Source organism: Sesamum indicum, linkage group LG9 (assembly GCF_000512975.1).
Source record: "Sesamum indicum cultivar Zhongzhi No. 13 linkage group LG9, S_indicum_v1.0, whole genome shotgun sequence".
Lineage (NCBI taxonomy): Eukaryota > Viridiplantae > Streptophyta > Magnoliopsida > Lamiales > Pedaliaceae > Sesamum > Sesamum indicum.
The window spans coordinates 7,905,226-7,930,427 of record NC_026153.1 but is presented as its reverse complement, the minus strand read 5'-3'; the positions used below and the strand labels follow the sequence as shown (position 1 = coordinate 7,930,427).

The 25,202-nt window shown below is 34.6% G+C and overlaps 4 protein-coding genes across 6 annotated transcripts; 1 reads left to right on the top strand and 3 right to left on the bottom strand.

Annotated features, from left to right (window-relative positions):
• LOC105171084 (UDP-glycosyltransferase 92A1-like) lies at positions 3,495–6,319 on the top strand. 2 transcript variants are annotated; one of them, XM_011092098.2, is made up of 3 exons: positions 3,495–4,266; positions 4,425–5,360; positions 5,472–6,319. In XM_011092098.2, exons 2-3 carry the CDS (start codon positions 5,160–5,162, stop codon positions 5,838–5,840), a joined length of 570 nt encoding a protein of 189 aa, XP_011090400.1. In that variant the 5' UTR covers positions 3,495–4,266; positions 4,425–5,159; the 3' UTR covers positions 5,841–6,319. The 2 variants fall into 2 exon arrangements, with proteins under 2 accessions (XP_011090400.1, XP_011090399.1); XM_011092097.2 differs by having other exon boundaries at positions 3,495–5,360.
• On the bottom strand, positions 5,433–8,024 carry LOC105171082 (UDP-glycosyltransferase 92A1). 2 transcript variants are annotated; one of them, XM_020696755.1, is made up of 2 exons: positions 6,310–8,024; positions 5,433–5,795 (listed from the first exon to the last, which is right to left on the bottom strand). In XM_020696755.1, the coding sequence occupies exon 1, from the start codon at positions 7,865–7,867 to the stop codon at positions 6,314–6,316; it is 1,554 nt and encodes a 517-aa protein (XP_020552414.1). In that variant the 5' UTR covers positions 7,868–8,024; the 3' UTR covers positions 5,433–5,795; positions 6,310–6,313. The 2 variants fall into 2 exon arrangements, with proteins under 2 accessions (XP_020552414.1, XP_011090397.2); XM_011092095.2 differs by having other exon boundaries at positions 5,433–5,790.
• LOC105171083 (lysine-specific demethylase JMJ30-like) lies at positions 8,116–11,807 on the bottom strand. Its single transcript, XM_011092096.2, has 6 exons — positions 11,218–11,807; positions 10,192–10,401; positions 9,753–9,887; positions 9,507–9,650; positions 9,281–9,373; positions 8,116–8,500 (listed from the first exon to the last, which is right to left on the bottom strand). The coding sequence occupies exons 1-6, from the start codon at positions 11,677–11,679 to the stop codon at positions 8,312–8,314; spliced, it is 1,233 nt and encodes a 410-aa protein (XP_011090398.1). The 5' UTR covers positions 11,680–11,807; the 3' UTR covers positions 8,116–8,311.
• On the bottom strand, positions 13,346–16,181 carry LOC105171081 (IRK-interacting protein). The gene is made up of 2 exons (XM_011092094.2): positions 15,622–16,181; positions 13,346–15,070 (listed from the first exon to the last, which is right to left on the bottom strand). Exons 1-2 carry the CDS (start codon positions 15,841–15,843, stop codon positions 13,532–13,534), a joined length of 1,761 nt encoding a protein of 586 aa, XP_011090396.1. The 5' UTR covers positions 15,844–16,181; the 3' UTR covers positions 13,346–13,531.

The following is a 25,202-nucleotide window of genomic DNA, read 5'->3' as shown; positions in this document are numbered from 1 at the left end:
TCAATTCAAAATCTTAATACACATTGGAATAAGTGCAACTGCAGTTGCTTGGTGATTGATTACTTCTCCTTAAGTTTAAGCCAGTGTTATGGAGGCCAAACTGATACACAAAACACTGAGGGTAGTATGGATTTAACTGAAAATTAGATTTTAATTGTTTCCCGATTAACATTAAATATTTTGTATCTTTCTTATTATATATATGGATTCAAAATTTAGCGAATTTCCATATTGAAATGATCCTATAATGATATAATTTACTGCCTTTTATACATTCGTAATTATGATTTATGGACGCCATGCTGCATGCATGCTTGCAAATCTAGATTCTATAATGATCGAAACCAATTCACCCGTGAAAATCTAGCCATTAACATAATTATCTTGTCTTCCTATTGCATCTGTAAATCTGCAGGTTACCTTTCTGCATCTACATGCACATCACATATAGAAACGAAATCAATAGAAATTTCCTATTTCATATTTGTCAATATTTCTTGAGCAGAATTTTATTTGCTGTACGTTCTTAGGTTTTCTTCTGCTGCTTCATAGTAAAGTGCAAAAAGGAAAGAAATGTCTCGGCAGCAAGAAAACATAGTTTTGTTCACATTCATGGCACATAGATTACATATTACCTTTCTTGTCACTAGCACTGAGGTTAGAACAAAAGGGCTATGCTACAACTTTTGTTAACACTCCTCTGATCATCAAAAAACTTTAGACAAAATCTCCCAAACCTCTCCAACGTTTACCTGCTGGAAATCCCTTTCCACAGCACCAAACACGGTTTTCCTCCCAACTCCGAGACCACCGAAGCTCTCTCTCGCCCCCTCTTGCTCTGCCTCATCGAATCTTCCCCCTCCCTCGAGCCCGCCTTCAGAAAGCTCATCTCCGGTCTTGTGAAAGCTGAAAATCCACCGCTCGGCATTATCGCCGACATGTTTTTCGCAGGTCTGCCGAGGTTGGCCATGGATTCGGTACGCGTCATGCTATTTACAATGCTGGCGGAGGGTACGGCATGCCTGCCTGGCACACATCATGGCTAAATCCTCACCTGAAATCAACCTCTGATGAGTTTTGGCTGCCGTGTTTTCCAAGATCTTGCTGGTTTAAAACGAGAAATCTCCCCCAGTATCTCGCTGGTTTAAAACGAGAAGCATCTTATCAAAAAATATATTTTTTCAAAAGATTGCAACTTTTGAATTAAAGAGATATAAATTGAATAGATGCATGCTTCAATTTTTATATGTTCTTTACTTCATATTTTAGTTTTTCGAATTGTTTTTGAAAGGGGTACGTAGGGATATTTGACAAAATTATCAGACCGTCTCGATCGATTGGCCCAACTCAAACCACTTCGGAATTAGCAAGCTAAGGGTGGTTTTGATTTTATGTTTACGTAGATTGCATAAACTGCGTTCTACCGCAATAATAAGAAGATGATGAACAATAATAATATACTATAATTTTTTATATGTTTATCCTAAAATTTTGATGATATATAAATGAATATTCAAGAGAATAATACAATTACGATATTTATTATTAGTATTGTATAATATATAATATATAAATGAGATTAATTAATTAATTGACTAGGTTATTGATAATCTTCCATATTTTCTATGCCATTGATAGTATAATAGATGATATAATATTTATTATTATTTTGTTACAATCTATTTTCATAATTAGTTTATTTTATTTCAAAAAATATTTTTTAATACTTAAATATTATTATAATTAGTTTCTTGTATAACTTAATTCGAGATAGGGGCTTTTTTTTCTCAAAAACTTATTTTTATTCTTCTATAATAAATATATAATCATGTCTAGGTACTTTTTTTTTTACACATTGTAAGTGATATATTATTTTTTACATTTTTGCTAACTATCACTACAGAAAAATATATTTATTCTGACAAAATAATTATAACAAAAATATAAGTTGTCACAAAATACCAATATGATTGTACAAATAATTGACTCTATACTAAAGGCCACAAAAATCGCGCAACCCAATTAGACCAAAGTGCAATTTTGATAATTATCTGAAGCTTCGACTAAATTATTTAAAAACAGCAAATATTCGGTTTGGCTGAAAAATTATCTACCTTGGTCCAGTCGGCACCGTGGATACTCCTAAAAAAAAGGTTTCTGAAATTATTGTTCGACAAGTCTTGATTGATTTTGTTGTATTTTATAAGTGATTTTTATTTACCCACCAACAATAATATATGATGATGAGGAATTTATTGCCAAAATACAAAAAAAAAATCTTTTATTAAGGGCAATATGGACATTTCACCCAAGGTCGCAAATAAGATTGCTAGTCGAATTGGGTCAGGGTGTTGATAGCCGGGTCGGGTTGCTCTAGTCCGACCCATAAACCGATCCGTACAGTTGGAGAGATGAGGCAATGCTTAGTCAATGCATGAAGGGTCCAGGAGACGACACGTGTCGGGTAGTAGAACTTGTTTAGGTTCTATAAATACCCCAAGCCATATTGAAAGTTGGTAACACCCATTATCTTAAATCATAAAATTGAGATCGCATTATTTTTCTTTGACCAACAATTAACTTAGATCATGATGTTGATCAAGATCGCACAAAATCAAAATGAAAACAAATTTTACTTTAAAAACAGTAAAATCACATTACAAAAAATCTCAATAGAATCTTGTGTTGGAGTGGCTAATGCGGTCAGCGCCGAAGCTAAGCAGGATGAAGGGCGTGTGATGAGGAGAAAAGCGTGGAAGGTTATGGAGACAGTTGGAAATGCGAGTGATGATCATGAATGCAGTAAGGAGTCTTCGGCCAAAGCAATGAACGATTTCCTGATAACGCTTTTGCAAAGGAGGAAAAAACTTGGGGGCAGTAAGTACATATCTCAAATTTGGCCCATCAGTCCTAGAAAATGTTTAAAAATACCTTTCCACAAAAAATTAAAAAAAAAAATACTGAAAAAATCTCTTAACATTTTCATATATAACAAAACACGCCCTCAATTCCGATGGTATGATACCCTCGCCTTTTTATACGACTGTACCTAACTTTTAGAATAAAATTGATCTGTATATAAATAAAAATAGAAATGTCATTCTATAACTATAAAAAAAAGCACTTATTAACCACCAAGGCATGGAGGGTTGTTTTGCTATTTTTTTTAAATATTAAAGGGATTTGTAGTGTTTTTTTCCGTTTCATAAAAAGGTATTTTGCACACATTTTATAATACGGGGATAAATTGTATTTTACCGATGTATATATATATGGAGACACGTGTGGAGTTATTTCATTATGATAGCATAGTTTTCATGAATAATTTTTTGCACGATTATTGAGAATATCATTTTTCATTTTCTGATTGATTTTTGATTTCTAGTGTGTTTTTTGGGAAGAATGATGAACAAGGTTGCCTTGCCACCTACATTCTAATATGGGTCTATTCTTAACTAGCGTCAGACACCTAACTTTGAGTTGAGAAACAGACAGATACACTATATATTAATTAATAAAACAGTTACACAATTATTAATATGAATTATAGTGTAGAAACACAGGATAAATATCTTCTCCTCCTGAAAATCCATACACCAATTCTTGTTTGTTTTGTCCCAATTCCTGTGGAAACACAGTCTGCTCTTTCCTTACATGGCACAAGGCCATATCCTTCCCTTTCTAGCCTTAGCTCAACACATGGCGCAAAAGGGCTATGCCATCACACCCCTCTCAACATCAAGTAACTCCACAGATCTCTTCCTCCATCCTCCAACAACATTAAGCTTGTTGAAATCCCCTTCAACATCTCTGATCACGACTCTGAAAACTCTCATCCCCTGCCTGCCCTTCAGAAACCTCCTCTAAAATCTTATCCAAGAACATGGAGGTGTAGTTTCAGACATGTTTTTTGGTGTAGCGCATTAGCTTGGGATCTTCCATGCAATTTCAGCACTTGAGGGGGGTTTGGGATGGTTTGTTTCTACTCAGAGTCCCATAAAGTATTGAGTTCCCTGAAGCTGGGTGATGAGGGAATTTGCATAATTACCAAAATGCCCCTCCTATTTTGGGCATAATCACCACACCCAAGGCAGTAATCATGTCTGCACCTATAACTGAGCCTATGACTGAGCCTGGTGGGGCCCACTGCACAGTTGCAGCAGCGGCGGCTGCAGGTCCGACAGAGGGTGACGTGGCGCACCCTCACTGGTGCCACGTGTGGTGCTCGCAGAGGGTGCCGTACCAGTATAAATACCCTCATTTATGGTATTTTAAATACGTTTTTAACTATCTACTTTTACCGCCAATTTGTGCTCTAATTCGATCCCGTTACCTTATTATTCGATCCCATTCTTTCTGACTTAAGCATCGGAGGGCCATCGCCGAGGGCCTCTCGGCTAGTCTGACGTTTGCTGTGTTCTCAGGATCCGCACCAGGTAGCTTGAAAGAGGGAGTTAGCGATCACGACCCGGTTGCTCGACCTAGCGACCCCGATCCGGAAATCCTGATTTTGAGCGACCTACATCACTGGGAAATTTCATGTCACTCAACTATTTGCTGCTGCTCAAATACCAGAGGAAGATGACCTTTTAACAAATTTCCTGGGGAATTCAGATGGGGGCTGCTTCTTAATATAGTTGAAAAGCTCAACAAGGTTGCAACACCGTATCTTCAGAGGAAATTAGGATTCCTGTTTGGTCAATTGGATCTCTATTATTATCAGAAGAAGACCGGGCAAGAATTGGCAGGCAATCAACAATTAGTCCTGAGATATATCCAGTGGTTGGACCAGAAAGGGCCAAATTCCGTGATATACATATCTTTTGGCTCACAAAACACAATCTCGGCTTCACATATGGAGAAGCTGGCAAAAGCCCCCGAATGCAAGTGGCAGGAATTGCAAATGGGTTGTTAGGCCGCCATTCGGATTTGACACAAGTAAAGAGTTTGTGCTACAAGACTGGTTCCCAGAAGGGTTCTTGCAGTGTGTTCAAGATCAAGAAAGGGGATTCATTGTCAAGAAATGGGCACCCCAGGTGGAGATTTTGGCGCATAAATCCGTGTCTGCATTTGTTACAGTATTGTCCGGAACTAGTAAAAGAGATCGCAGCCGCAAGATTCAGAGAGATGACAATCGTCAGATCAAGGGCACCGACCAGATGCAAACCTATGCCGTTTCTAGAAATTGGGGGTTATTGATCCCAGGTCATGCAACGTCGTGCTGGGAACAAATTACTGCAAATCGAAGGGCGCTACTCAAGCTCATCCAACGGCTAAGAAATCACTTGGTCGTCACCAACTGCGCACTACCCATCCACAGCCATGGCAGAGCTCAGCTCCAGCACCTTCCAACTCAGGCCGTTAGCGTGCAATTTATTTTATGTTTTCTTTAATTAGTTTTGTTTTCCTTCTCCCTGGTTTTTTCTAGGGCAACCCCCTCTATCTTCGTCTTCCCCTTCTTTTTCTTGCAGGTAACACAACACCATTGTGGATGGAATTCAGTGCTGGAATCACTGAAAAATGGTTGGCCGATGCACGCTGATCAATTTTACAATACAAAGTGGTTGGTCGAGGAGGTTGGAGTGTGCGTGGAAGTGGCTAGAGGGACTAGTTTCGAGATAAAGGAGAAAGATATTATGGAAAAGATTGAGTTGGTGATGGGTGAAAACGAGAAAGCAAAAGAAATTAGGAGGAAAGCTTGTGAGGTTAAAGAGATCATGAGAGATGCCGTAAGGGATGATGGAGATTACAATGGTTCCTCTGTGAAAACCATGGAAGGTCTCTTCGTAGCTGCACTACAAGGGAGGGAAAGGGTTACTGCTGTTAGCCAAAGCAAGTAGGTCTCTAAGCAAATAGGATTACTTGCAAGAACAGAGTAAGATTGTGAAATTTGGTTGCTATTTTCACAATAAATTGCAAATGTAGTTGGTTCTAAACATTGAAATGGAATCAAATTTCAAGTGCTCTTGCTAATAAAGCCTGAAACACTAGTCTACATGGTTCTCTTTGCATAAATATTGATAAAGGAACAAGTACACGAACATCACCATCATCCATTGTGCTTGGTAGATCAAAGAGAAATTTGTAATTTGAAGAGTTGTTTGATACTGATTCCTAAACCCCATGAAGCTCAGTGTAATTATATTGAGATATCATTATAAATCAAACAATATATAGTTATTCCACCCACATTATTCAATTATTTCATCTTTGCCTCCAATATTTGCTGTTTTAATGAAAATCGATAGCATAGCATCCTGAGAAAATTTTCCCTTCTTTTTTCTATTTTGGAATGTTATAATTCAATACCTGATTATTTGGTGTAAGCAGCAGCAATGAACTCTTCCACATTTTTCACAGAAGAGCCCCTGTAACTCTCCTCATCTCTCATGGCGTCTTTGATTGTTTCTTTGATCTCACACGCTTTTCTTCTCATCCCTTCTCCTTCGCCCATCATAAATTCTATCTTATCTACAATATCCTCTGACATGACTTCAAAGCTAATCCCTCTGGCCACTTCCACACAAATTCCGGCCTTCTCCACCAAGAACTTTGCATTGTAATGCTGGTCAGCTGCTATAGACCAAGCAATCACTGGCACCCCGTACTTCATTGTCTCGAGCACTGAATTCCATCCACAGTGGCTAATAAATGCAGCCACAGATTTGTGAGCCAAAATCTCCACCTGGGGTGCCCATTTGCTGATAATTAACCCTCTGTCTTGTTCATGAATCCGCTGCAAAAATCCTTCCGGCAGCCATTCTTCCGCTTGGAACTCTGCATTTATGTCGAATCCAAATGGCGGCCTGACAACCCATATGAAATTTCTGCCGCTGGATTCCAGGGCCTTCGCCAGCTTCATCATTTGCGATGCAGGGATTGTATTCTGTGAGCCAAAAGATATGTATATCACGGAATTTGGCTCTTTTTGGTCCAACCATTGGATGCAATCTTCGGTACTGATTGTTGATAATCTACCGGTTCTTGATCTGTCCTTTTCTGATAATAACAGAGGCCCGATTGCCCAAACCGGAATCCCTAATTTACGCTGAAAATACAGTACACCAAGTTTGTCCAGCTCTTCAACAGTATTGAGGAGAAGACCATCTGAATTCGCCCATGAGAGGACATTTTTCCGCTGGAAATTCGTCAAGGGATCTTTCTCCATCGCCACCAGCATAGCAGGGGTCACTTGGGTAATATGAATGTTTCCGGCTTCGGGAAAATCAGGCAGCAGAAACTCAACACTCTGACTGTTCCTGTGGGGTGAATTCAGCCACATGGAACAGTAACAAGCCATCCCAAATCCACCCGTAACACTGAAAATCAAATGAAATATCCCGAACTCGTGGGCTGCATCAGCAGCCCATCCGAACAAGAAGTCAGACACCACACATAGTGGCTTTTGGCCGCTGCTGATAAGATCGGAGAGTAGAGTTCGGAAGGGGAGTTTAAGAGAAGGAGTGGCATTGATGAAGGGGATAATGAGGTCATTGGGAAGTGAATCGGTGTTCTCGGCGTTGGGAGGGAAGCCGTGGTCGGCGGCGTTGTAGGAGATTTCGGCAAATTTGACGGAGGTTGGAGAAAGAGACTTTTGAAGGTTCTTGACGTTGAGAGGTGTGCTGACAAAGACAATGGAGAAGCCCTTTTGCTCTAAGAGTTGGGCTAAGGCTAGAAAGGGAATGAAATGGCCTTGCGACATGAACGGGAATAGCACTATGTATTGGCGTGGGTTTTCCATGCTAGTTGAGAGGAAGAACAACAGGTGAAGGGGAGGAAGAGGGTAATGATTGGAGGTAGGAGTAATATAATTCAGAGATGAGCGAATGCATGATGATAATACAGTTGACAGGTGATTTAAAAACATCAAATGTTTGTTTAAGACTACTTTTCAACAGAATGATTATGTAGTTGTATATTGGAATAATACATAATAATTGAGAAGGACAAAAATAGGGATATTTTCTTTCTTGGTATGCATTTGTTGAACGAAAAGGACATGGTATTTGCCAGACGACTTTGATGGAGAATTATGTGTCCAAGGAAAGATGAAACTCTTCTTCTTCCAGGCATGATATGCGGGGAACAAAATAGACAATAATATGTACTTAAACCGAAGAACGAACACAGATAATAGATTATGAAACAAAAACTACAGTTTTGTTCATTCAGAAAACTTGACAGTAGCAAATTCGTGTTAGAATATTCATTCAGAAAACTTGACAGCAGCAAATTCGTGTTAGAATATTCACTACATATATAGAAACATGGGTTCTGTTCGCAATACAAGAAAGAACAGAGAGGAGGCGAATTAGGGGGCCAGAGGATTTCCTGTATGGCTCCACCAAAAGCTAACTGAAAAACTAGTGGTGAGAGACCTTACATAGTGCCACCAATTTGGAGGGATGTACAGCATTTCTCCTTCCTCAAGTATGCAGTCCAGGAATTCCAGATCCAACGCTTCAGGAAACTCTTTCTCATCTATGTTATCTAGGTCAACCTTCCACAGACATAAACAAGACAAATAAATATAGGGAACAAAAGATATCCACTTTGTAATAAACAAGAAGCACAGGTAGTAATTTTTTCAAGGAGAATGTGGTATCCAAAAATCCAAACCAACTCAAGGCGCGTAATGCAAATTTGGGCTTGTGAATGTTGCATCCAGTGGTTGGTGCATTGTGTGCAGCAGAAATTGACACATGCCTATTTTCCTGAAAATGGAGTAAGTTCTGTGCATTACATGCAGCACCAAGTAGAGCAGGCCCACGCCACTCAAGGTGATGCTGCGTCTTTTTGCATGTACTTGGTCCCCATTTCCTTGAAGTACTTTGGCAGCTTGCCATGCATGAAGGGGTCCTCAAGGTTCATTTCACTTTCACAATCATGCATATGCTGATTCATCAATTATTGCCATCAGCTCTATGTTGTGTATTATGATCAATTATTTGCTTGTTCCAATCAGACAAAGGTCTGGACAAGAGTGTGATTACGTAGATAAATGCAAACCAGATCTTCTTGTTTTTTTTTTCCCCTGAAGATGAAACTCTTGAATGTTGATTTGAGAATATTCCATTTAATTTCATGTTAATCAATGAAACTGCATCCATATCAGAACTCAAGAAGAACATAGACAAAGTTAGGAACAGCATCAAAGGCAAATACAGCCAAGAAGAAGGAAAAATCAACTTAAATTAGTCAGGAAGTGAAGCTTCCCGAACGCCTAATAGTATTAGTGGCATATTTTTTTGTGTATGTAAAGCAGGAGCAAGCAAACTACCTGACTGAAATTGCTGAGCATGGATTCTGAGTGAGGATATAGCTCTTCTGACAATGAAGCAGGATAGAGTCGTATATACTTTTTGCCCACAACCTGATTATAAGTGCAAAATTATCATTCTAGGAAAAGAGATGGGAAATATAAACATTAACAAGCACAAGTCTCATGGACGACAAGTACAAGACGCAATATCTATGCAGGCATTTCAGAGTATAGTCTTCCTTACCTGAGCAAGTAGGTTATAGTGTGGATCGTAATGCAATGGCGTTACTACCCCAGGTGGACCAAACCAAGCATTAAGCGATCTGATCTCTCCGCCACCAGCAAAACAGTAGTCAGGTGTAACAATATCCTGCTTTAGTTCTTGTATCTGCATTTAGATAGGATCAGTGGGAAAGACTACCAAGACGATGATCCAAATCTACCCATAGACCACGAGATGCATCTTGTTCTACAAAATCAATTTGCATACCTGATCAAACAGTTGGTGCTGAGCTAAAAAAGTCATGTCTCTCGAGGAGCAGCCATTGAATTGAATTCTCTCAAGAAACTCAGAAAATGTGATCAACTCTTGGTTACACTCTGCTCGCAAATAGTTTCTCCCGACCTGCATGGTATTTTTCACAATGCACATCCCAACACAAACACATAGAAGAAAATTACCAGAGGAAGAGAGAAACAAAAGGGGAAAAAAGCTGATGTTGGATGACTCTCACAGCAATCCCTGCCCTCGTCTCTCCTATATTTTGAAGAGATACAGAACATGATTTAATGATGATGACAAATTGATCAAGAGTCAACGTCAAATTTTGTTCACTTATAGGATTAAACATGGATGTTCCATGTACATGCAACAAAAGATAAAACCACAAGTAGATTCCAAAGACAATCAAGACAATGACGGAATGTACCTTAACCGGAACTGTGCGTAAACCTGCAACCTTTTTCAGGTAATTAATGTCATTCCACCTATCCTTGGCTGGCCAATGAGTCATGCAATCACTAATTATGACTGGAGAACCACAAAGCAAATGTTCCTGCAAGAATCCTTCCAGTGACAGACCCGACTTTCTCCCCACTGTATGACAAGAAAGTGACCTCACAGGTAACAACCTTAGCATCTGTATGTTAAAATCCAAGATGAAAAAGAAAGGGAACTTTGTTAATATACCACGTTAAGCTTTTAACATAAAAGTTTGGGCTTTATCAGTGATTTATGTCTTTGCCATAGCTTATATATTTGTTCCATCTAACAAGATGGGAGTTGCAAAGTGGTAGCAAAAGTGATTTCGTCCCACCATCCTTCCACAGAGGATGTCTTTAAGTTTTATAACAATACTAATTTCTTGAAAAGCTTTCTGTTTAAAGTAATTTTAGAAGGAATTGATTCTTGCGTAAATTCAACTTATATTGATCATAGCGCAACTTTCCCGTTTCTCACGAACTGAGATGAAGCATTGGAACTCAAAGAGAGCTTGACTCTATGAACATATCAACAGGCTTTTCGTCGTGACCTCATTAGTTTACAAATCAAACAACTATGACAAAAATCCAAAACAGACTTCTTTTAATGGTTGTTTTGTAATTTCTTCGCGTGTTGACTTACTTCATATACATGCTCTGTTTCGATGTTCCCTGTATTGGTGTAGTGATACTAGTAGAATTCTTACCCGATCAAGTTTGGCCGAACCAAATCAATCAGAATCAAATGTACACTTATTATTGGTCACTTTTTCTGAAATGTAAACTAATAACAAGGCAAGTGTCTTGCTTTGATTCAGGTTCGACTGAGCCCGGACTACAATTTTATTTGTATATTGTTGAAAATACGTATATATGTAATATGTTCCATCAATTTGTCGTACTTGATGCTTCACAATTTATGCCTTTCAAAAGCTACTACTACAAAAATAGACTCAGAGATAAACAAACCTCACCTCCGCCAAGTTGAAATCTTTACACCACTCAACCTTCGGCTGCTCAGTGCCATTTTCACAGACCTCCTTTCCTCTCAAAGCAGCGGTGACTTTTCCAACACACAAATTCAGATCATCTCTGAGAGCCAATCCGCCCATGATGAGTCCCATGTCAAGCGCTCTGAGAGCGAGCTCCAATTCACCGGAGGAGTAATGGTGTTTGGCCACGTGGAGGCACGCCATTGCATAAGCGTCGCGCCAGATGGGCACCACCGAGTGCCAGGGACCGGAGTGGAGCTGCTCCCACGCCATATCCTTTGCGGCCTCCGCCCCTCGAGTGTCTCCCGACGCCGCTAGAGCGGCCATGGAGACGAAGGCGTAGCCACCTTCCTCCGTTATCCGCTGCAAAAGGGTAGAGAGCTGGGAGTCGAGTACAGGGGTCTCCAGGGAGGAGGCGGATGAAGAGGAGGATGCGGTGGACATTACGGTGGGCGGTGGTTTCTAGAAGGTTCGGCGACAGTTAGTCGCGAAGAGAGAAGGTGGAGAGGGGAAGGTGTTGGAAGTTGGAAGATATTTTGGCTGCTTTAGTGCTTTTGGAGGGAGGAAGAGTGGGGAAGTGAAAATATCTTAGGTGGAAAGATCGAGGGTCTCCCTATTCTTGTAGTTCTGTCAATCACCGATTTTGACGGTCCCAATTTTTTCTTTCAAATATTAAAAATTAATTACATAGTAAATAATGTAATAATTATTACGTAATTGATTATTTTTTAAATTATATTATTTATATAAAAAAAATAATAGTTTGGATTTTTACAATTATCTTAGGTGCATTCTTCTACTGAAATTAAATCATATTGTTTATATATTTTATTTATACATGAATTTGGGTAGGAGCATTAGAAAATACTTTAATACACATATGATGCAAGATAAATGAAAAAAATAGAGGTGATATTCCAGAAACATGTCACGGAGGAATATGCCTATGCCATACGGCTCATACCCCTATGAAATTAATAAACACAAAATCTTTTTTTAAAAGAAATAAAAACTTATTTTCCAACTTTATAAAGAATGAAAGAAAGATAACTCGTTATCTACACATTAAGAAGTCGCATTGTCCTTTTCTTAATGAGTTTCGGATGTTGCATTGTCCTATTTTTTACCTTCAAGAGGGATTTTTGCATTTGATTATTTTGGGTAAATTATAATAAGTTTTTTTATTAAAATTTAACATGATTACAAATATTTTATCGTTATTTCAAAAAAATATTAATACAACAACTGATCGTGTCGTCCGACAACTAGCCTAATTAGTTAGCTTTTTTTTTTTTGTGGTCAACTGACTAAAATGCTTTTATGAAATATAAATTATAATTTTACTTATTTCTTAAATTTTTTTTATATACTAAGTCAATAATTTTTTTTTCACGGTTTTTTCATCCACCTTGTTTGAATTTTTTACCACTTTTTTTTTTTAAAAAAAAAAGAGATACAACAAGAGTAAAATTGACAATTCTAAACTTTCATCAAACACCACGAAGGGTATTGATAATTTTCAAAATAATAAGAAAGTAGTCATAATTATGTCACATTTTAAATGAATTTATTATAATTTACCTATTATTTTATAAGGAAGTTTGTTGCACGAAATTAATATGATGTGTGTTTCAATTATTGGAATCAAAATAAAACAAAATATTATTATTAAAAATGTACAACATAGCTTGTACTTGAGTACGTGGGAATCCTAAGGGATTATAATGATCAATGATTAAATGATTCATCAAAACCGAGAGCGGGCAACAAGAATGCGACTTTATATGAAAACACCAATAATTTACATGAAAGAGGAATATGTGTTAGGTGAAATGGAACGTATAGGGAGAGCCCATTACCGTTGGTGGGCCTCTCTCTCTAAGTCGTTAAATTGTCCCTCTCCAATCTTGTTACCTGACATGCCCACCAACCCCACCACATCAATTGTACCCACACCCATCATTGCCCTAATAAATTCAAATAATTATCAAACTACGTTTAGTCCTACTAAATATCTCCATGTAGAATCGAACTCATGATATTATAGTGTCTATACATCCCTTTTTCCACTAGATCACAACCACTGACGGTAAGACGAAAATACATTGGATTTTTGAGCATAGTCACCCTTTCTCATAGCCAAGGATCAGATTCTGATTGTGTGACCTAAACAAGCTTCTTATGCAATAAGTGATCAAGAGTAGATAGAAATTACAAGTTATTGGTTTATTCATGAAGCATTTGAACACTTCAAAGAGATAAAAGAAAAAAGAGAACAGATGAAAACTACTCAGAATTAGGATACAGATTTATATCTGCAGAGAACCTTACACTTGAGTACTCTATCTAGCACATAAAAACCTGGCATTACCATGATCTTGACTCGGCTCGGGCCCTGCGATCTTTGCCTGTCAGCGAAAATATCCTCCATGTAGTCGGATTCAAAGAGCATGTTCTCCTCGACTCTCAGAATTCCCAAAGGCTGATTGAACGAGAATGCGAGCAAATGCAGCAACCATATGCACTTTGCAGCCACAAAAAAGGCCTGGAGGAGCTGCTCAGACCATGGCCTAGTCCACCCTAAAGTTGTGATGATTCCACTCATTTTTTTATCACAGTACTTGCTAAATTCTTCACTGTAAAACTTAGTCCCTTTTCTCAATACTTCGTTCCAACTTAGATTTCTCAACGCGACAAATGACTGGAAACGAGCTTGGCGGTCTTGTTGAGGGTCCAGGAGCTTTTGGGCGCCGTTTTTCTGGAACACACAGTTCTCAAAGTCCTGATAGAGTGACTGGTTTATGATGGCCTCCAAATGGTATAGAACTGCTTTGGAATATTTTGAGTTTAGGGACAGCTTGTATGGTTGAAGCAGCAGGTTCAAGGTTTCGGCTAGAGTATGGTCAGTTTCATCAAGTTGCCCGAGTAGAGTCTTGCAGAATTGCTTCACTGATAATCTTGCTTCTGATACGATTTGCAAGAAGCCCTCAACCATTACTTCCTCACTCACAGGCATTGAGTTTTCTGCAATCCCATCAATTGATTTTCCTCTTCTTGGAGGATTTTCCAGCTTTTCAGCAGGCAGAGAAATCTTTACCTGCACGGCTTGTTTTAAGGCCTTCTTCAGTTCTTCGCAGTAAGTCTCCAAATACTCCAGTTTCTGACTGAACTCCTCCAACGATGACCTCATTTCCGCAACTTCATTCAAGGCTGCATCTCTACTCTCATTTGCTTCCATTAGCTCTTTCCTCAACGTTTCAACTGATGCAGTCCCTGAGTCCTTAACCATTTGTGGTACTTCCTCAGCCTGAAAACGGACCGGTGAACTTTCATTCTTGTTTTTCTTCTTTAGCCTTGGAAACAGCCAAGAAAAATTTAACCCCTTGTTTCTTGGATGTGAGTGAAGAGAAGAGTGTGAATCTGTCAATGGGACGACAATGTTAGACTTCCTGCCGTTCTTGGTAAGGCCGTCTGGCTCACTGCTTATTATCGCAGGCCTGCATTTGTTGCAAGACGATACTGATCTGATTTCCCCCATGCTATTTCTCCTACGCCTGAAGTAATCAGGTCCGGGTGATGACCCAAACACATTACTGTTATTCACACAAGAAGCTGCAACAGAAACTTGATCATCTGCAGGGCAAACATGGACCTCACAGTTCATGAAATCAGGTGGCAACCCTTTTCTTGAAGATGCATTCGGCGTTCTGTAATCTGATAAGACGGTTTCATCAACGTTGCCTCCATCAAAGGCACGCTCCCCCCAGCTTTCACCGTAGTTCCGATTCTCCATCAGAATTTGGTGGTACCCTGGTAATGGCTCGTCATCATAACTCTGTTTATATTTCAGATATTAAATGAGCTTCATCAAATTGGAAAACTGCATTAAGGTGGATTCTTACCCAATCAAGAAACATGTTCTAATCTGCTTGAAAAAGCAAAACCTTATGCTTAAACTAATGTGTAACTTTGTGCTCCCTGAACCATGGACTAATATCTATGATTTATTTCCGTCCTTTTTCTTTTTTATTTCTTTTATTCTGCTGGGAACTTTCAAAAAAGTGGGACATAAAGAACAAAAAATTTACAATTTCCATAGATCTAGAAAGAAGTAGCTGCATTACTGTGCCAATATGAGCCCAGTTTGACAAAATTAACCTTAAAAACCTTCATTTACCTGGAATGGTTAAATCAACCAATGCAAAAATTAAAGCTCAAGAACATACATAGCAACCTTAAATTTTCTACATTACACTAAAAAGTGAGAAAAAGAGCATCCAACACAATTACAACTCATTGGCTGCAGTTACAGATTGAACTGAAGATACGGTTGAAAGGGATAAAAAGAAGTCCAACTTAGGAAAAAAGGTGAAAAGCGATACTTACTGGGGTAAAAACAGGGTAATCTTGGGCAGAAAAGTGGGGGGAATGGCGAGAAACAGGGGAGGCAGATGGGAATCTCAGGCTGGAAGGGCTGCTGCCCTGCATTAGAGCAGCGTGAAGAGCTCTGAGCTCCGCCTTCTTGGCAATGGCAGCTTGAATATCTTCCCTGCTAATATCATTCCCATTGCCAACAATCTCACCCTGTTCTTGGTAGATATCCGCCATGGATAAAGCATATATAGAATGTGGTTGTATGAATATAGTTGAGCCCAGCAACAATGTAATATGGGATGTGTTTGTTTGTGCATTCAAGAATTAGCTTTTATTCACAGGGAAGAAGACAACACAAGGGATGGAATTGGAGGGGGTTCAAGAAATCCAACGGTTGGATTTGGTTTGTACAGACAAGTTGATCATATCATATCCAGGGAAGGATTCTGGAGAGCCAAGGGAAACTAGAGAGAGAGAGAGACAGACGGAGAGAGAGGTTTTTGTCTTGGTTCTGGAAGAGTAAAAATGGAAGGAGTAGTGCATGTGAACCTAAAGGAGCGGAGTGGGAAAGACTGTGTTCGCCCAGTTTTTACTCTTTGCTGAAGCCTGAAGAGCGTGATCATTGTAAAATTGTGTATTTACCACATTACCCTTCTCTTTTTCTTGATTCACAAGTAATTTGGCATCCGTGATATAAGTTCAGATAAAAAAAAAAATAATAACTAATCACATGACAAGTGTATTACAGACTTTAATTCTGTAAGTTTGGTACGGCCAAACCTGAGTTGATTAAAAAAATTTCTGCATTTTATCTTACTTTGATGTCATATCAACGTGTGTATGACACGCATATCATTTTCAATTCTCAGTTAATGCAATTATACTTTTTAATTCGTCGTGTGTAATTTTTAAATTACAGTGTTTTCCTAGAAAAATTATAATACATTTGAAAACTTATAAGTTCACTTGATACAACACGTATCCAGAAAGAATAACTAAATAAATAAAATAGTGGAATTTTTATAAATTTATTTGATAAAATAAATGAGTTCCAAACTTACTTTTAAAATTTCAGCAAATTACATTACTCTTTATTCTATTTTGGATAAATTACAACAACCTCACATTAAATTTGGTATAATTATAAATACCTCCTCATTATTTGAAAAATTATCAATACCCTCCCGATTTTAACGATCGTCTAACAATTAGCTCAATATGTAAGGTTTTTATTCATTTTATGATGAACTAACCAAAATGCCCTTATAAATTAGAAATTATAATTTTATTTATTTTTAAAAAAATATTTTTTATGGACTAACTGGACAATTTTTTTATAATTTTAAAAAAATTCATCCATCCCGTTCGATTTTTTTATAATTTTAATTTTTAAAAAAATATAAAAAATACAGTAAGGGCAAAGTTCACAATTTCGTACCTCCTTTCAAGGATTACATAATTTCATCAAATATCAGGGGTTTCAAACAACAATGGGGTATTCATAATTATGCCAAATCTAAAAAAAGTTCGTTGTAATTTACCTTTATATTTATTACAACGTTATAATCAATTATCATGTAATTTTATCCAAAAAATTTTGAATTTATTTTTTTGTCTATAGCAAAAGTATAATTTGATTGAACAATATGCAAGACATCAATTGCCTTCTTTTTTTTCTTTTTGACAATAATTATATATTATTATGTGCATGCACATTCACAAGTGCTATATTCATTGTATTATTATTACTTTTCTCTTTTTGGTACATATATTCAGTCTATTATTCATCTATTCTCATCATTGCATATGTGCCACCATTACTACATGTTTGAGCCCAAAATTCTTGTGCCATATGTTGCCATGATTATTTTTGTCTAATAAAATCATGATTGTATTGTTATGAAATTAAAATATATATACATTTCCAATAAATTAAAATAAATAATAAGATAACCGGCTCCCATAAAAATTTATATTAAAGAAAATATTCACGATTGCCTCATATGTTCTCTAAAGACAACTCATTGATTTAGATGCCAGGTTATCTTTTCAGGGGATGTTTACAAATGCTTAAAATAAGCAATTATCAGCTTACTGCCAAGAAAAAAGATGAAAAGGATATTTTTGTTCTACGGATTCTGTTTTTAATCTAATTAAAATAAAATGTTGATTTAATTCAAAAGTTATAAACAACTCTCTATCATCTTTTACAATTATTGATAAAATTATAAATATTAAGTTATTATTTTTCAAATACCACAGCGTCAACTTTTTTTTTTTTCTTTTTTCACTTTTAACTTTTGTTTTCAAACACTTTCGATTTTTACTATTACTTAACTTGTAATTTTTTTTTCTCTACAACTTATTCCAACCACAAAGACAGAAGCTATACCCAATGGTTTTGGGTTGAACCCCAGGGTATGTGGGTGGATGAGTGGAAAAGAAAAGGACCATTCATACTATGTTTTTGTACTAGGTACTAAGTACAAGTATTATCCGGTGTAGGTAGAGTCTTAATGAGAGATGGCAAAACAGTGTACCAAGTTGTTTCATGGTTATGTCTAGACCTATAATGAGACACAATAATATAGACTAATCCTCTTTTGTTGTACAAAAAGTCACCGTGAAATCATAGTGTCTAATGATATTATTATACTTGTAATTTACCTTACAACAATAACAAAATTGAATAATCAGTAATGAAATACGGTGAGCGTGTTAATACTCAGGATAAATTATGAGGGATTATTTTGAAATTTGTTATAATTACAAATAGTCATTTATTATTTAAAAAATTATAAATATATTCATTGTGAGATTTCATTGTAGAACAGTATTTATTATGATACTGCAATTTATCCTAATATATATGATACATGGGAGAAATTAATGATTAATAACCGCCTTTAATTGTTGTTGTCTAAGTGGAAATATGATTTGACATAACTCTCATAATGTCTTAAGTGGAAATAATTAAGGTAAATATACTTCGCAACCGTGAACTATGCATTTTATCTCATTTACACTCCTAAAAGATGAAAGGTAACAAAAACCTCCATGACAGAATAATTCGGCATTGATAAGACGAAATGCACTTCTCACTTACCCCTATACTTTTTTACTCTACTATCTAAAATATGTTTAATTAAAACATCTCACCTGAACTATTTTTAGTGATTTAAAATTTTACTCATATTTTATTTTAAAATAATATTTATAATTTATATTTTTTTTATAAATTATGTTCCCACAAAAAATATTTATAAGCTCAATATATGCAAATATATTTTACAAAGTAAATAAATTATGTTAGAAAGTACATGTAAATATGTGTCAATACATAATGCATATAATATTAAAGAAAAAATATGTTATATAACTTATAAATGTTTATTCAATTACGTGACCAAATAATAAAACTATATCATATCATTACTTAAAAAAATACAGACTATTATATATTAGTTATATTGTAGATTTGCATATTTTACAGTATATTCCATGTAATATTATAAATTTGTATTGATAATTTATTTTTTTTTAAAAAAAGTTCAATATATATAACAACACAGGAAAAAATTATGTAAATTTTTTACCAGTTGTGTAAAAAATATAAGAATTATAAATTTATGGAGTTTTTACAGATTCTATACTCAATATAAAAATTATAAATTTTTTGCGTAGTATTTATTTTAAATAAAATTTTATTATTTAATTCAAATTATATTTAGGAGAGTGATTGTACGTAATATAAATATTTTAAAGGTGTAAATTACAAGGGTACTTTCATCATAAAAAAATAGTATATATCATGAGGGGTCATTTTGTTACTTTTTATAGTTCAGGGGTATAAATATACTTTATACATAATTCAGGGATCCAAAGTATATTTAACCCAATAATTAATGATGGAAAATAAGAGGGCCTTGAGGGCAATTTGGTCCGTCAATAGGGAGCTATCAGTATTTGTGCTGGATGTTTAAGTACTTGCTATCTTCGCGATTGAACTTAAAAGTTTGGGTGTAGATAGTAAAAATGTTAACGGCAAACAAAAAAAAAAAAAGTTATTCCATATATTGTAAATGACTATTGTATTTTATTTAAACGGCATATGAAAATATAAAATCATAATTTTATCAAAAAAAAATCAATATTATACTTATACCGCTTATAAAAGTCATCATTTACATCTAAATCCCTTCCGTTTTAGATTGGTGAAAAATGATGCCGCCAATAAAATAATTATAAATTTTCAATTTTATCAACTGAAATAAAATATTAAAGTCATCGAATAAAAAGTAGTCGTTTATAAATCGAAAAGTTAGTCAATTTTTTTGCATTCTTTTTACTTCCTATATATATATATGGGTGGGGTGAACATCATTGTGGTATATATTTCTTGAACACTGTATGACGTACTTGAACAAGATATTTTCAATAAATAGATACAACAATGGTGTTAGCCTCACTCCATATATAAGAATTAAAAACACCAAAAGGTGACTAGTTTTTTCATTTATCCATAGTTACTTTCCATCCGATGACTATAATCTGGGAGAAATATTTTATCACGATTATACCATTTGGACTTTATGTATATTATATTTACCCCCTTCAAGTATAAAAATATTACAGAAAAATATTGAATGAGGGTTAAAATTAAACATATGTTTATTTTACTGAGTCGGTATTTTCTGTCCAAACTCTAATAAAAAGAAGTTAGGTGTAAATGATGAATTTTTAAAGCAGTGCAAGTGTAATTTTAAAATTATTTGAGAGAAAGTATAATTTCACGTTTTTACAGCGGGTTTACATATAATTAACCCTTTAAAAAAATCACAATATATCAATATTTTCTATTTCAGTTTAATCAACCAAACAACTAAGAAAAATCTATCATAATTTTAACTACAGATAAAATATTTATCATAATTTTTAACTATAGTTAATATTTTGATTTTACTTACAGAACTACAACATGTAATAGTCAGAAATAAAGGAGCAGATCAATATAGAGTGATGGGGTGTCTTAAATAATGGTGATATGGAATTCCAGGTAGGATTATAGAATGTTCAAAGTATAATCAAGAGATTTGATGGCGTATATAATTAATTAACTACTCTTTTGGCAAAGCACGACTTTTCTTTAATCTCTTAATTAACCACTCCCTCAAAAAGCAGCCACAGTTTGTCAACCTCCACATGCATAAAAGTGGTTTCCCCTTATCATTCTTTTTTTTTTAATAGTTGTTTCTAGAGATAATTGCACTGTCTTTTTTTAAATTTGATACAATTACACATAAATCCATTATAATTTGAAAAATTACATTCTGATACCTCTATGTAGATGCTTTCATTAGTCAAAATTCATCGAATTTACTGATACTAGAGAAAACTGAATGGAACTTCATAGTTACCCCAATCGACTTATTTTATATCAAATAATTTTTTTTACCAAATTACCCTTTTACATCTTCCCACATTAATAAAAAAAAGACGTTACATCCACGTGTATGGCCCTTTTGGTTTTATCTTTCCTCGGGTCCGTGGGCAAGATTTCCGGCAATTTATAAGGCTTTTTTTAACCTGTCCAATGTTGCAATAATTTGATAAGTTGGAAATTAAGAGAGAGTATAATTAATGTTACAGCAAAAGTAGGATGCAATAGAGGTAAGGTGTGTTTGGTACGTATAGGTAGGGAAGAATTGATTAAGCAAGGGATGGTGTAATAAGGCTAACTTGCAATTGCATCCAATAATTTTGTGTAAGTGAATAATTGTTCACAAAACCCTACGTAGGAACTACTCGGAACCTACCTATCCTATATATCAACTAATAAAATAAGTAAGTGAAAATAAATGTTGCTAGTAGTTATGAGGAATGGTTTTCATTGTCTCTGTGTATATATATATATGTTGTGGTATTAATTACTATTATTTGTTTTTTATTTTTTGTTATTAAAATAAGCAAAAAAAGATTGTATATTGAATCGTAGTCTGACTACAAGCTAAATTTTTAATTAGTAGTTATAACTCAAATCGAATATTTCGCAGCTGTAGAGAATTTTGTAATGGTAAGGAATTCCTGCTCTTAGAAAGGATTGTTATGTTGATCCACTGTCTTCTTGTTTTCGAGTTGTTATTTTTTTGGTGAAATTAATTACATATAGACCACTTCTAAAAATAAGAAATTACATTTCTATCCAAAAAAAATTAAATAAAACTTTTGAAATCATACGTGCATCCCCTCTGAAAATTTTATGTGTTAACCCCTTTTGTTTGGATTTAAATGAAAAATACTGATATCGGTAAAAAATCTACGTAAACTTATAATTTTACGTCCCATTCAGTACTTCGTATAAATCATTAATAATATGGTTAGTTTTTTCTTTTCTCAACGATTACTTTGTGTCAAATGACAATAACACATGAATAATATTTTATTATAATTATATTTTTTTTGAGTTTATATATATTTATACTTTTATATAATTGAAGAGCATCCTTTTGGTGTCTTCAATTATTCGATTTTTCAAATTTTTAATTATTTTATTAATTTCTATTTTCTCTCTCTTTCTATCTCTCTCAACCTTTTATTTTCTCTATTCTTAACTTCTGCATCTCTTTTTATTCTCTAATTTTTTCAATAATTTTTCATAACTTTCTTATATTTTTTAATTAGTATTTATTATTTAATTAATATATATTTACTAAAATAATGATTATTATTTTGAATCTAAATTAATTATGCACCACATTTGATTGCGCCATTTGTATTAGTATATATTATATTTATTCATTTACAAGTATAAAAATATTATTAGGGTATCTTTTTTAATAAATTATAAAAAAATGAAATTATGGGTAAAATTAAAAGTTCATCTAAATTTTGGCTGATTTCAATTTTTTCTGTCCAAACCTTATAAAAATACTTTTGTAATTTACATATTCTTAAATATATATATATATAAATATATATAATTTTGTATTTTTAAAATGGGTTTAAGTAAACTTAATGCTTTGTAGGGTTCTTTCATTATTATAAAAAAGAATATTGAATTCCAATTGACTGCAATTTGGTACCGAATTCTGACACTTGAGGATTACTGAGAAAGAGCAAGTATATGAGAGGCAAGAAAGATGACTACATGGGGGACAGGACACTTGTATATCCTCCCATTGCTTTGTTACTTCAATGTTATTGATATATTGGTCCATGTTGGGTGAAAACCAATAAATACAGAGAATAATAGATTATACAAATCCTTATGTTATAAACTAATAGTTATAGAAATATAATGAGATATTTATAGATCTAATAATACAGTAAATGAAAGATAAGAACAAAAAAGAGATAAACGGCTCAGGGGCTAAATTCGATAGAAGTTGCCCACAGCCATCAAAGTCGGCAATTACTACACTTGTTGTTTTTACATCTAAAATATGCCACCAAGCCTCAGTCACTCAAACAACTATCAAATCTCAGTCACATAAACTCAACTCAAGACTTTTCACTAAGGAACAAAGTTCACAAAGAACTTTTAATTGGAGCAAGAGAAGAAGAAGATTTCTTGTTCTGTTCTCATCCTCAGAAAGTCACCAAAGAAGAGAAGGAGGGAGAGACGAAGAGATGAGAAAATGATAAATAGGTTTAGGGTTTCTGCAAAAAGGGTGGTGATAAAAAATAAGATAATCGAGTTGAGTCAAGTGAGCCGGGTGGAGAGAGTGGGCGGAATCAACACACTAATGGGCCAGGGCAGTGGAATGGGCTTAGCCATCCAAAGTGTGTGGGATTGGGTGTGTGGGCTGGGTCTTCCCAAATTAGGTCATGGGCCACTATTTTTCAACAGCCCAAGAATGCCGGCGACCATTTGAAGGTAATTAACATTGATTACAAAGATCTAGTTCAATTGGCGAAATTGAAGCCTCATAATCTTACAGATCATGGGTTCAAACCCCGTCGTGTGCGTGGAATGTTGTTTACTGCATAGTAGGAGTTGTTGTATGTTGTAATAGTAGGTGTTGTTGAGCAGGATATGATTCTTGTAATAGCTTTGTTAGATAATGATGTTGACATGAATTATTGTAATTGTAATCGATGTATTTAAATTAATAATAGTTCATCGCTCTTAGTTCATAAAAAATAAAAAATAAAAAAAACTTCGCTTTTACTTCAAGAAACTCCTAGATTTCTCATTACTTTATTTCATCACTGCTTCTACCTCAAATTTCACATCTCCAGTTTAATTTTAGAATTAGTTCTCTTAAAATTTAAAATAATTATAAATAATCATAATAAATACCCTTTATAACTTTAGAAGGATATTTATAAATTTTCAAACAATATGAGAGTATTTATCATCATGACAAATCTCAGAAAAACACGTGCACTATGTTTGGTTTCATTTTTAACTTGTTTTGACATGTTTTGTGGAGATAGAGAGAGAAAAACAAAGATAAATAAGTATGTGTTAGAGATAGTGTGTATGTTTGGATTTATTTTTGAAGATAATATAAAATAAGTATGTTATGTTTCATGTTGTTTAGTAGGAGACAAAAACTACTGTTCATTGTCAAATCATGTCTCTTTTATATATATTTATATATATATATATATATATGAGTATGTATATAATTTTTTTAGTTGTAGGGCATATAATTAGTGTAGACTTATTTTGATAAAAAACAAATGAGGCACTATTTCAAAACATCACCAAAACTTTCAAAACAAATCAAGACAAATATTGTCCATATTTTGGCCCATCTCAAAGACGAAGCAAAATTGAAACCAAACATTATTGTGGTAATTTAACCCTTAATTTTACTCTCCTATCAACCTATGTCCAACATTTACTTATTGCTTTTCTTGTTTGGCTGCATTAAATAATATCCAACCAACTATTATATGATATTTTATTATGGTTAATTATTATTCTTAAACATAAAAATTTACGACGAGTTCTAATGAACTGCAATCGCTCAATGAAAGTAAGGGCAAAATATTAGGCATGACTAAAAACTATTGTATATGTTTTGATCGCAGCTAAACCATCACAAAATATTAATTAATCATATAAAACACTTGATTTTTGATATTGTTTTTTTTTTCTAACTGTAGTAAATAATATTAATTTACTATAATTTTTAAGTCGTAGTTATGTACAGTATATGGAATAATAATTTTTTTTCTTTTAGTGCATATTTTATTTGACGATCATTTTAGAGTAAGTCTAATGTATCTTTTAACATATGCCTAATTTAATTTGAAATTTCACCACTTAATTTTCATTTATTTGTGATGATTGTACAACATTGGACATATGTATATAAAATAAGAATTATTTATTTATATTTTGTATCAGAATATGTTTATAAATTATTTTTTCTCTCCCTATTTCTTTTATTTTTATTTTTGAGACAATACCCATGTACAGTATTTGATTTTAGGGTCAAAATTGTTCAACTGCGGGTCTATAACGGTCAATTTGTTCCCTTAGAAGCCCAATTCAAACACCAGCCCAATTAAGTTAGCTCTGTCTCTCTCTCTCTATATATATAACGGCAAAAATATCGTAGCCGTACATATCAGGAGAC

Excerpts from the sequence above, each read along its gene's own strand:
- LOC105171084 (XM_011092098.2), top strand. The coding sequence starts at position 5,160 with ATGCAAACCTATGCCGTTTCTAGAAATTGGGGGTTATTGATCCCAGGT. Across the intron at positions 5,361-5,471 it reads AGCACCTTCCAACTCAGGCC|GTAACACAACACCATTGTGG; the intron begins GTTAGCGTGCAA and ends TTTTTCTTGCAG.
- LOC105171082 (XM_020696755.1), bottom strand. The coding sequence starts at position 7,867 with ATGTTTTTAAATCACCTGTCAACTGTATTATCATCATGCATTCGCTCA.
- LOC105171083 (XM_011092096.2), bottom strand. The coding sequence starts at position 11,679 with ATGTCCACCGCATCCTCCTCTTCATCCGCCTCCTCCCTGGAGACCCCT. Across the intron at positions 9,888-10,191 it reads TACGCACAGTTCCGGTTAAG|GTCGGGAGAAACTATTTGCG; the intron begins GTACATTCCGTC and ends AATACCATGCAG. Across the intron at positions 8,501-9,280 it reads TGCTCAGCAATTTCAGTCAG|GTTGACCTAGATAACATAGA; the intron begins GTAGTTTGCTTG and ends TGTCTGTGGAAG.
- LOC105171081 (XM_011092094.2), bottom strand. The coding sequence starts at position 15,843 with ATGGCGGATATCTACCAAGAACAGGGTGAGATTGTTGGCAATGGGAAT. Across the intron at positions 15,071-15,621 it reads ATTACCCTGTTTTTACCCCA|AGTTATGATGACGAGCCATT; the intron begins GTAAGTATCGCT and ends AAATATAAACAG.